General features: G+C 43.0%; 1 protein-coding gene across 1 annotated transcript; it reads left to right on the top strand.

Annotated features, from left to right (window-relative positions):
* Positions 1–38: 38 nt before the first annotated feature.
* slc2a1b (solute carrier family 2 member 1b) lies at positions 39–8779 on the top strand. Its single transcript, XM_079217930.1, has 9 exons — positions 39–130; positions 3533–3693; positions 4314–4554; positions 4642–4804; positions 5114–5301; positions 5522–5626; positions 6277–6378; positions 6471–6674; positions 7157–8779. Exons 1-9 carry the CDS (start codon positions 53–55, stop codon positions 7355–7357), a joined length of 1443 nt encoding a protein of 480 aa, XP_079074056.1. The 5' UTR covers positions 39–52; the 3' UTR covers positions 7358–8779.
* Positions 8780–13108: the final 4329 nt, after the last annotated feature.

Genomic DNA, 13108 nt, shown 5'->3' with positions numbered 1-13108 from the left:
GACGATACTTCCTCTTCTCTCTATTGTCTTGCAGCAAATAACGTTTACGCTGATGCTGAGTGTTGGAGCGGCTGTCATTGGCTCCCTGCAGTTCGGTTACAACACCGGAGTCATCAATGCCCCTCAAAAGGTGAGTTAAATGTCTGAATGTTTAGTTTAGCTTAACTTAGCGACATTTTTATTTTATTTTAGTTGACTAAATTCCAAATAGAGGAGTGACACACAAACATATAAGACATTGTTCGGGATAACAAGGAAAGACCAGGACTTATTATTTCCATCGTTACTTCCATCGTGGTCCCTGATATTATTATTATTATTACTATTTATTTCTTATTCTTGATATATTCCACCTGTCCATCATCGCCACAACAAGAAGGAGACCGCCGGAAGTGGTATGCCAATTAAATTTATATATATATATATATATATATATATATATATATATATATATATATATATATATATATTTATATATATATATATATATATATATATATATATATATATATATATAAGACTCTACGGTGTGTTTTTAGCTCACCAATATTCCTGGGTTTGCACTATATGTATACTATATAATTCATACTAATGAAGCCCCAGTGCTGCTTGTTCACTCACTTGTTGAACTGGAAAACAGGACAGAACATGGAGGAGGGGGGGTTGGGTTAAGGGGTGAGATAATAATAGCCACGTTCAGGCCGATGAGGTCCAAGGACATCTGTATTAACAGACTCTTAGTGATTCCTGTGTAGTGCGTCCATGCCCAAAAATGGACCTCTCCTGACCAGCAACAGGCTGGGAAAAGCAAGACAAGGGAAGATGGAGACAGTCGACAAATCGCTAACTCTACAGTAGGTTTAATTACACCAAAGAAACTCATTTCCCGGAGAATGTTGCTCGTGCATCGTGCGTCAACAACCAATGACTGGTTAGTTTGCGTTGGTCCGAACACACCCTGTGGCTACACAGCTGCCTGTCCACAGGTCACAGGTGTGTCTCCAGACAGGCCGGAGCTCAGCGTGCTCCATTTTCTTTTTTGTTTACCTTCCGCATACGCAGAGCCCCCCTGTGTGCTGGGGACGGGCTGTCACAGCTGTTTGGCCTGATTTTCAACCGCTCCTTCGGCGTCACCACACTGTCAAAGCCGTCCTGCACTTTTGACGCAAACGACAGCAGCTTTCATCCGTTGTCTGCGAAAAAAGAGACAGGAGAAAAAGAGACAGTCGCTTGTTGACATAAAATAGACAGAAACGAGTATCGGTAAAAGATTATTTATTTCTTCATGAGGTGTAAAGAGCAGAAGAAGTGGGCCGCGCTTGTTAAAGAGGGGGAATTTAGGCATTGAGACATTTTGGGCAAGACATTGCGCAATCGTCATGGGTTGTGCAAACACAGAAGTAATGAAACTCAGCATTAGAGCGCCTTTGTTTTAAACTGGTTATGGACATTAAAATTATTGATGAATCTGCTAATTATTTTCTAGACTAACCTGTTAAACATAGTGCAAGGCGACTTGTTCAAAACTGTCAGATATTTACAGCAGTTTACGGCCCTCTAAATCAGAGAAAAGCAGCAAATCCTCACATTCGAAGGAGCTCGGTGGGACCAAGGTTTGTTTGACATTTTCTCCGCTTAAAAACTTAACGGAAATAATCTGAATAGTTGTCTAATCGTTGCGGCCCCCGGCCTTACTCGCCGATAAGTAATCAAGATTTACGGACGTTTCATAATATCTAATCCAGCATTTTGCCGTTCCTCAGTGTAGCCCAGATTTGCCTCCACCGTGAAAACAGCACGCAGCTCGGCTCAGGAGGGCCTTGTGAGTGGCTGAGGGAAGGGGCTGCAGACGGGGAGGGAGGCGGTGAATATGTGGTCTGTTACACACTGTGCCAGTGTCAAGCTGCCCTCTTGGCTCTTTATCCCCATTTTCCCCCAACACTCTCTCTCTCACACACACACACACATTCACACAGAGAGGTCTGAGCAACTTCACACGCTGAAAAACTGTTACTCAACACAGGCTCTCATGGCCTTCATTAGCTAATAGCCCACTTAAGAGGCTGTCATTTCACAAACGCAACTTTTATATAGCAACAGCACTTTAGATTATTATGCTGCCGCTGCCTGTGACGCAGGTCGTGCTCTGTGTCCGAGCGTCCCTGATTAGATACGCTCGCTCAAGGGCCGGGCGGCAGCTCCCTGTGCCCTGCGTGCCGCAAAGCAAATAATATCCTTGTTTGGAAATTTAATCAAAGGGCCATCTGTGTTTTTTGTTTGTGCCGGTTTAATTTGGGAAACATCTCCACGGCGAGAGCTTCGACACCTTTTCTTTTCCTCAAAGGAGTTCATTTCAGAGTTTTTTCTTTCTATGCGATTACCGCCGTTCACGGCCCACACTGTTAGGATCCACTGTCCTAGAATATGGCTTCCTGTGGGAGAGACTATATTTAGGGCGGACAACAAATTCAAGGATGTTTTAAAAAAGCAAACAAAGACAAGGAAGAACTCTCTTTCTTGTTCAAAGACAGACAGTTTCACTTTTTATTTGTACCGTATGCACGCTGAATAAAGAGCTCAATGACATCATGCTGACGGCCCGACAGCATCCTGTCCCATCAGCCGCAAGTTAACACTAATAATAATAATTTTACCATTTCAATTATCCTATAGGATTAAGAGCAGAACATGTTTTACAACACGTATTTAACATTTGACATGTGAGCAGCACTGTAGCATGTTAAATGAACTACTAAAGGAAAAATAATATCTGCGGTGAGCTTTTAAAATGACGTCCTATGAATATTAGCAATTAACATATACTGTAGCTGTGTGAGAGTATATGTAAAACTCTTCTAAAGGGTGGATGTTATGGGTACAGCGCCGTGCACTGTGACGTACTTGTGATATCACTGAGCAAGGTCCTGTGAGTGAAAGTTGATAGTGGAAATGACCCAGTCCTTGTCATGTCAGGAGTATCAGAATGCCATCAGAATGCCATCCTATATATATATATATATATATATATATATATATATCGCGCCCCCCTCATTTCTTAAAGGTAAGCCTTTAAGAAATGATAGCATTGCTATCTTGAAATGTTTGGTAAGGACACTGAGTTTTCATTCCACTCATTCCTCTCTCGTACATGACAGAGCTGGAGCTGACATTTGGTTACGAGAGAGGCAGTGATGGTGGGGGGCATGCAGACAGGGTGTTGACCTTTATGAATCACATGAGAAGTGTCACTGTGAGCCACACATAAAGAGACACCGCTGGCTCGCCTGGCTGTATTTTTCAACATAGTCGTCAGGGAGGAGGATGGAGGAAGAGGAGGAGGAGGAGGAGGAGGGGAGAAACTTGACACTCTTAATAAACTTCCTGCCAGGAAATGGTAATGGTCACACTGCCATCCGCTGGTCACACAGTAACAGCTCAACCATCACTTTGTGTAATGTAACAGAATAAAACGTGATCCTGTTCAGTCCGCTTCAAGCTTTTTTTTTTACATTTGTCTTTTCATTTTTTCCAGGTTATTGAGAAGTACATCAATGAGACGTGGTTTGAGCGATACCATGAGCCCATCAGCAAAAGCTCCCTCACGGCCATCTGGTCCATCTCTGTCGCCATCTTCTCAGTTGGGGGCATCTTCGGCTCCTTCTCCGTCGGACTCTTTGTCAACCGCTTTGGAAGGTGAAGTGGAAACAAAACCCTTGCCTTTGTTGTAAGAGCGTGATCTCCTTCGGCTTTTTTCTCCAACAGACAGACCTTGCTTGATGCATTTCCTCCTCAAATGCCATCAAAAAAAGAAATGAATATAAAGCTGGGATTCTTTTAGGATCAATGTTTTATGAGGCCTTGGGGCACTTTAGGCACGTCTCACTTCATTAAATATAATGATGTTTTTAAACCCACACACTCTTGGGTGGGGGGTGGAGTACCAGGCAACGGCATCGATCACCGATTTTTTTTTTGTGGAAGAAAATGATACAAACATGTGTCATAATCAACAATATAGAGGGGGACTAGGGTCGATCGATAATTAAAGTGACTAACGCTTTAATGATATTACTGTATTGATTATATTGGTTCTGCCTTCACATAGAACACGAAAAAGAGAGAAATAACATGAAAATCACAAGAAAAGGACTAAAAAAACGAACAACAATTTGGTTCAATCAAAAACTTTCAGAACACTATCACAGCTTAACATGAATACAAAAATACAACACGTAGGTTAATACCTACAACTTTTATTGTGCTAAAAGGTGTAAAAACACAATTTGTTAAATGTCTCTCGTTCTCTGTTGCAGGAGGAACTCGATGCTCATAGCCAACGTCCTGGCCTTCATCGCAGCCACTCTGATGGGCTTTTCCAAGATGGCGAGCTCCTGGGAAATGCTGATCGCTGGTCGTTTTGTGGTGGGCCTCTACTCCGGCCTCTCCACAGGCTTCGTGCCCATGTATGTGGGTGAGGTTTCCCCGACAGCCCTACGCGGAGCCCTAGGCACCTTCCACCAGCTGGGCATTGTCGTCGGCATCCTCATTGCACAGGTCGGTAAATGGTATAGCGATTTTATGGTGAAGTCAACTTTTGTGCGTGTGGTTCATGTGCGTTACGCGCGTCTGTGTCGACTTCAGGTGTTTGGAATGGAGGCCATCATGGGCAACGACGAGATGTGGCCGCTCCTCCTGGGCTTCACCTTCATCCCCGCTGTGATACAGTGTATCCTGCTGCCGCTCTGCCCCAAGAGCCCCCGTTTCCTGCTCATCAACAGGAACGAAGAGAACAAGGCCAAGAACGGTGAGTTCACACACACACAGAACAGTTGTAACCTTGCAAAATCTGTAACTATTTATATTTTTTCATCTGATAGTGCTGGGTTTTTACAGAAATTGGGTAGTGAAGTGAAACCAGAGGTATTTCCATCCTAAAATTGAACAAAACTCTCAAATTTTCAAGCATCATCCCAGATTCCAATGGGCTTCTAAAAATGTACAATGATGTCATCAAAACCCCCCAAAAATGAAATAACAAAGAAAGATGTCGCCGAACTGGGTAAAAGTGCGGCTTGTGGAGTTAACGACCTGCTTCCTGTCTCTGCGCTCTCAGTGTTGAAGAAGCTCAGAGGCACCACAGACGTGAGCTCCGACATGCAGGAGATGAAGGAGGAGAGCCGGCAGATGATGAGGGAGAAGACGGTGAACATCCTGGAGCTTTTCCGCTCGCCGCTCTACCGCCAGCCCCTCCTGATTGCTGTCGTCCTGCAGCTCTCTCAGCAGCTGTCCGGCATCAACGCTGTGAGTGTCCACGCTTAGACGTTGTTGTCCCGCTGTTCACTGTGAGGACTGCAAACGGGATTTGGAAGGAAACGCACAGAGAAAACGTCACTTTTCCCTGACGTGCTCCGCACACATTCCCACCAGAGCTACATCCGATAATAAAAGAAGATATGCAAAAGATGTGTGAATATAATGAGACTCCCTCATGTTGAATCTTTGTGTTTGTCTTACCCGCTAGGTATTCTACTACTCCACTCGTATCTTTGAGAAAGCCGGAGTGGAGCAGCCTGTCTATGCCACCATTGGAGCCGGTGTGGTGAACACAGCTTTCACTGTGGTGTCGGTGAGTACAGTTAAACATTTCCAGGTTCTTAAAAGGGAAATCTTCATTACAGTACAGATGAATAAAAGGTGTTGAAAGCATTAAAGAGACGGTGTGTAGGATATCATCTCAGCGGTGAGGTTGTAGATTGCAAACCAGCTGAATACCGCTCCGCTTGCTTCTCCCTGTCCGAGGCTGCAAAACCGCGTTCGTTCACGTTACTGCAGTTTTTCAAGCGTGTTGGAGAACTACGGTGGCCTTCAGTTCAGTAAAAAGTCAAAAGGCCCTCTTGAGTGCCAGCGTTTGGTTTGTCTGCAGCACAGTGGACTCCGTGAAGAGGAGCCCCTCCCTATGAAGTAATGAAGCTAATAATCTAAGCTAATGAAAACATTTTAAGATGTCAGGTGATAATACACTGATGAAAACATAGTCATTAATATGATATTCCATTTCTGTTTAGAGATCACCCTAAATGCTACACACTGGTCCTTTTCGACATCCTTTATTGTTGTCTGTGGACATATCTGAGGTGTGAGATGTGTCATTGTGTTCTAGCGCTGCACATTTCATAAATCACTTTGCAAAGTAAAGTTTTGGAACGCTGTGCCAAAACTATCAATGTAAAATGCACTACGCTTGTTCTTACCCTTCTTGTTTATTTGTCCGTGTAGCTGTTCATTGTGGAGCGTGCAGGTCGCAGGTCTCTGCACCTGGTGGGGCTGCTGGGAATGGCCGGATCTGCCGTCTTGATGACGATTGCCTTGGCTCTGTTGGTAAGGTTCCTCTTACGCCCTAATGCGGTGGTCAGGATTCCCACCGAGTAAATACCAGTGTGTAACCTCCCTCTCGTCCTCTGTTCTTGTAGGACAAGCTCAAATGGATGTCGTATGTGAGCATCGTGGCCATCTTCTCCTTCGTCGCTTTCTTTGAGATCGGACCGGGTCCCATCCCCTGGTTCATCGTGGCAGAGTTGTTCTCGCAGGGCCCCAGGCCCTCAGCCTTCGCTGTGGCTGGTTTCTCCAACTGGACGGCTAACTTCATAGTGGGAATGGGCTTCCAGTATGTAGAGGTGGGTAGAAGAAGAACACATCTGGCGCTGGTATTTGTGTTTGTGAGATAGCTTTTGTATTCTTAAGAGGTTTCCTGGAAAGCGTGACATCGTTTGGTACTAATTATACAGAAATGAGACACAATTCTCAAGTTTAGTTGAATTTACAAAACTATTCCCAGAGGATTGTCATTGAAAGAAGGAAGTAAATATAATCATCATCATTTAAATTAAATAAATATATATCCTTTCTCCTTCCTCACATTTTGAAACAAACTTCCCAGATTACGGCAATAAATTATGGCATATTTTAACAATCATCATCAAATTGTGTTGTTGCTCATATTGCACTCAAGCAGTTGACCACAATGACATACAGGAAGGATTAGACTCTGTGGAGTCACGATTTATTGAGGATGTATTGTGTGGACTCTACTGAACAAGTGTCTCTTCTCTCCTCTCCTCTCCTCTTCTTGCTCGTCTCGTCTCCTCTCCCTTCACAGGAGCTGTGCGGCCCCTACGTGTTCATCATCTTCACCCTGCTGCTGCTCATGTTCTTCGTCTTCACCTTCTTCAAAGTGCCGGAGACCAAGGGTCGGACGTTTGACGAGATCTCGGCCGGCTTCCGCCAGACGGCCGGCGGCGGAGCAGAAAAGCACTCGCCGGAGGAGCTCAACAGCCTGGGAGCCGATTCTCAGCTCTGAGTGACTTCTGACGAACTCTTTCTTCAGACCGAGGAGGTTTGAAGAGAAGGGTCTACCGACTAGACGTAGACACATGCATTGGTAAAATTATTTTCACACTGTCACCACATTTCGTGCATTTTTACCAAAACGAACAGCCCCGCGTGATTCTCCTACATGACGTCCTCTGCTGTCCCTCTCACGTCACACAAAGAAACAAAAACTCAATGGGCACTATGTCGCCCGGTGTGGAGAGGGGAGTTGAGGATAGACAGAGAAGGTTTTTAATATTTTAAAGGTATTTTAAAGAAGGAATAGACGGTTATGCATCAATCAAACTACCTTTTTTTATTTTTTTTATCTTCTTTTTTTCTCACTGAATATATCTAACGGATATGTGCTTATGCTCTGCTCTTTGTAGCCTGTTACCATACAGTCAGTTTGTCACTATCTGGTTTATCACTGTGCGAAAAACGTGTTTTTATCAATCATACTGTAAAGCTGTAGCACTGTAGCACTGTAGCACTGTAGATGCTGCACAGCTCGGCGTCGTCTCTCCCCACCAGATGGGGCACTGCCCTTAAAAAAAAAATTCCCAATGCGCCACTGATGTGAAATAACTTATTTGTACCTTTTTTAGTTACCGAGTACACAAAACTGTGATATATCAGTGCACTGCTGTGAGGATTTAAATTTTCCTAATGAAATTAGCACTCCACACATTATACAGTGTTGTTACTTATTTTACTCTTGCTGGACAATATTTTACTCAATTTGTTTTTATTGTTAGATACAAGATTTTTCTTCATGAAAATGTCTTAGATTTTAATGTCCACAAAGACAGTAATATATATATATCAAGAAATTAATCCACCGTTTATGTATTTTTACTTCCCTTTTGTTAGCAGTACAATTGATGAAATGAATATTGACATGGATCTGTGCAACAGGAAACAGAATCTGCACAGAGCCGCACCACAGCGCTAAACTTGGCAGCGGAGTAGAATAAATAAATCATCCATCCATTTTACCGTGACAAGAGATAAGTACGCATTCAACAATCATCAGCCACAAAACCAAAAATAAATCTGTCTCACAGAAACCGAACATTTGTGAGATTAGGTTCCCATCTGAAACAATAAAGCCTCCTCTGCCTTCAGCCTTCACAGCCTTTACAGCCTTATCACTGAGGAGCGGTTTACGGTCGGGTCGGCCTGATCCAGACTGAAAGCTTCTGTCAGCGGATGATCTTCACTTTAACTACTTTTTGAGCCGACATTACCTGTAAGAGCGATCGAGAGACGGATCTTTTCGCTCAAACGGGAGCGACAGCGCTGCACGCTGTTCCTCTGTGACAACCACGAAGCACCTTCAGAAAAATTCAAAGAAAACCACAACATAAAAAAAAAAAAAAAAAAAAAAAAAGACATAATGGGGACGAAAGTGAATGTCGGCCTTTTGGAAGGTTTTCAATATCCTGAAAGTGCTCGTCGCCCCGTCTCGGGTCAAACCCCCATCGTTCCTTCATGTGTCCAAAGGAGGGGAGACACATAGTGCTTTGCTGCGAGGCTCGTCGTGTGCCTTGAATCCTGCAGTATTGTCAGCTCTCTCTCCGGGTAGTGTGCTGCACTGTATTCAGCAGCTGGTGAAAATAAACTATGTAGTCAAGCTGTTTCGAGTTGCCGTCAATGTCTGCTGTATCACTTGTTGAACCTTTCTTTTCTTTAACTGCGTTTTTTGTTTTTTTTTGGAGGAAAGTTATCTTTTTTTAGCAGCACTTTATTTTTTTTCACAGAGGTATTTCTTTGTCGTTTTTCCTTTTTTTTACTCGCAGTGTGGAACCTTTATTGCTGAAGAGAGACTGACTATTTGATGTGTTTGAAATGGAAATGTGTGACATGGTGTCATTTGTTCATATCTATTATGGCCTTGTATTCCGCAAATTGAATCTAATGAGGACTTTTGCTCCAAATTCAACTCCGTAGTCCAAAATCCATTTTTAATCATTCCATAATTGGTTTGTTTATTATTGTGTATAGCATTTCCATATTTTGTCATTTGATGGGTCGCCTCACCCTCTCTGGAAAGCACTGTAACATCCACTTTCTGTGCCTTTGTCATATCTTCACCAGCAGAAATCGTGAAATGGCACCAAATGATGTCCTTCCCAACACAGACGGATGTCTGTTGCAAATATCAAAACTATATTTCACGTACAGAGATTCACATTTCTGTTTGGGCATTTGAATTTAAATGTAGTCTTTGAAATCTCCTGGTTGGTGGTCTAAACTCACAACACAATGTAAATACGAAACACACGTACAGCCTCACCCACTCCAAAATTATAAAATATTTAACTTTAAGAAACCTTTTTTTTTTATATAGATAAATTAATGATTAGTACTGTAGAGCTGTACAACTCTATGCTTTTAGCTTCCATACTTACTACTGTTCCCTTTTGATTTTATACCTGAAGTATAAATAATAGCATATTCATTTTTATTCAGATTTTACATGTAGGATTGTGTCAATTAAATGAATTCAGTATAGTCTTTTTATTTTAGTGCACAGAGTATTCTAATGTTTGTAATAATAAAAAAGATCTGCGTGTATGGTTTTTGGATATTGGAAATATGAATTGAGATGGAGGAAGTCCTGAGTGGTTTTACGGTCTTGTGTAAGTGGTTTAAAGCTAAATAAAAGAAATGCATTCAGACTTAAAGTTTTGGGGTGTCAATTTGTCGCTTGTGTTGGAATTAACTGCAACGATGCAATAACTGATTCACTTTGCCCACTTGGGGGCAGCACAAGGAGCTGCAGACAACTTCTGAAGTTTAGTTGACGAACATGTTAACACACCGTTACACATCTAGCAGACGTGGAGAAAAACACGCGCTTCTGGCGAGTTGATAAAGGGAAATATCTGCCTCTTGAGCTGCTAAAACAATGAGCTGAACGATGCTAAAAACTCTCTATATAGAGATGTGAATTTGGTGACAGTTACCTTATTAGCACAAAGTAATTGGATATGTTAATGAAATACAAATGTTGATTAGAGCAGCACCAACTCAACAGCATGAGATTTTTGATCGGAAGTTAATCTTGTGCATCTCTCAGTCGTCAGTGAGCTAGAATTGACTCTCAGGCTATGTCATTTTTCGGTCAAATACTGTATTAAGTTCTCTTGATTACCTTCATAGCTGAAGAAGATGTGGGATGTGGATGAAAGCTTCACAAAGCCAGTAAGTGGACTGAGGCGGCAGACAGGATCAAATACAACACAAGCAAAAGGGAATATTAATTCAATTGCGCCCAAAAAGACAACAAAACACAGCTGAACACAAAATACTGTAAAACCGTCACAAAACACATTGACCTCGCTAAATAACACACAGGGAGAACATATTGCATTTACTGGCTGGCAAAACCCTTTTAACAAATTAAGGATGCAACACCTACAAAAACTACAAATAAGCACAGTTGCCAAACAACTCCCTCTTAACAATGCAACAAAAGTAAATAACTCTAGCAAATTAAACTTCAATATACAAAAGTGTCATCTCCTTAAACACCAACCTTGTCGTAACTGAACTGAACGTACAAATGAAGAGAATAAAGTGGACGTGTTACTGTTTTGGTTTCCCGCAAACATTTTCCAAGAAGACAAATTCATTGTGATGATTCTTTTTCACTCACCAGATGTGATTCTCAGCTTCAAGGGAAGTCTTTGAAGATGGCTTCTCTAGAATCTGATCCCAGAATGACTGAATCTACAATTTCTCTCTGCGGCTACAAATACAAGATGGCCCTATTTTTGCCTTCCTTTTTTAAAGGTAGAATGCAAAGAGCAATTGCGCCCCACGTTGGGGTGTAACAGCAGGATGAAGCATGCTTTGGGCTGCATTCCTTCAAAATCCGGCACCTTCCTGCATGTTTTATTTTGAAGTCTGTGTCCTCTGTGTCCCTGCACTTCCTTCCCCTGTGATTGTCTGCCTTGTCCCTGATTGTTTCCTGCTTTGTTCAATCACCCGCACCTTCCCCTTGTGTTTAAACCCTGTCTGTCTCCTGCCCCAGTGTTGGTTTGTACTGTGTGTCTGCCTTGTTTGATGCCTTGTCAGACTCCTTTTTGATTCCTCTGCCAGTTTTTTGATTTATTTTTTTGGAAGCCTGCCTTGTTTTTTCGTACATCGGCGCTTAGGTCCTTTTCTCCGGAGATCGTAGCATGTTTTTGAAGAGGTGTGGGTGTGTTTACTTCATGCTTAAAGCATAACCGCCACAAAGCAATCAGAAAATAAAGTTTTATTTTTCTGATTCAGGGCTTTGTTTTTTCTACCCTCTCTCTCTCTCTCTCTCTCTCTCTCTCTCTCTCTCTCTCTCTCTCTCTCTCTCTCTCTCTCTCACACTTGTTGAGCCGGTAAGGAGGGATTTTGAGTGCTATGTTTCCAAACAGCAACCAACATCGTGACTACATGTCATGCCTTTGACTCATCACACAATGGTTATGACAGCGGAGGGTTTATTGTGCCATGCTAGGCGTTAAAAAGCAGTAATGTTACAGATTAAGATGTATTCAACCAATCTGAGCCACACTGCCACAGCAGAGCGTAATGATTCTCCCATCATCTGTGACCTTTACGTATTAAACTGTTTAAAAAAAAAAAAGCAAACACTTTTACAGCAGAGAGCAAACATCCAAAGTCCCGGTCTGTTCCTGTGAAATCCAAACAATTCTCAAGGTTGCCCGGAGCAATATCCCGCTTACTGAGATACAGGAGATGCCCAGGAAAATGCAAGCGTTTGAATTTGTTTGATCGCGCCCCGGCACATGAGCGTTTGTAGCCAGACGGCCAGAACCTCCAGGGTGGAACAAACCAAAGAGGCCTTCAACAGGGCGCAGCTTCCATATCTCCCTCTCCTGTTCCTTGATGGATAGGATCAACCAGTTCAAAGGCGTGTTTGCTGTTAAATGTAACTTTGAGGTTGCTGCGTGTCCTGCCATTATTGATTTCAGCGAGGAGGGGGTAGGGGGAGGAACATCCTCAGAGGGGAAGAGATGTACGCTGTACACAAGGTTAGCCGACCCCTATTAAAAAGCCAATTTCCACAATTCCTGCAGATTACCGCGGATTCATGCAAGTGTAATTATTGTGACCACTGGAGCCTGCGTGTTCGATTGTCTGCTTTGTTTCCTAATCCCGTGCTTATGTGCTACAGTACATATCCTCTTTGTGAGCTCATTGAGAGGAACGGATGTCGGGGATTCTTACCTCTGTTGTCCCTCGCACTGATGAGGTGAATCCAGGTAACAACCATGTAACAAATTTGAAAAATAATCAAACTTGGAAACAACTGAGATGTGGATTTATTCATGTATCAAGGCTGCGAATCAATACCGAGCAGCTGCAGCTGAAACCTCATACATCCACCTCATACATCGTCACGCCTGGACGATGAGAAAAGACAGAACTGACGATGAAAAGGAGATGAAATCGATGCAAGAATATTGACGAGGTGTGACGTACGTGAGCGAGAATGTGTGATGAAGGATACAGCTGACACTCGAGATGAGGGGAGCTGCATCTCTGACCACGTGGGAGGAGACAGGCGCTTCAATGGGTGGGCGGTGCGGATCTAAAGTGTACAGAAACGTCTCTGTGAGCAGAATGGGATCTTCTGCAAACCTAGAAAGTGAACAAGGACGTCTTTCTATCGATTTGGCTCTGAGCCGGATGTTTGACCCCGGTATGCTCTGGGGAAGCTGCTCGGCAGTCG

Source organism: Taurulus bubalis, assembly GCF_910589615.1.
Source record: "Taurulus bubalis genome assembly, chromosome: 5".
NCBI lineage: Eukaryota > Metazoa > Chordata > Actinopteri > Perciformes > Cottidae > Taurulus > Taurulus bubalis.
Note: the sequence above shows the minus strand (reverse complement) of the source record. Positions and strands in the feature narration are given on the sequence as shown.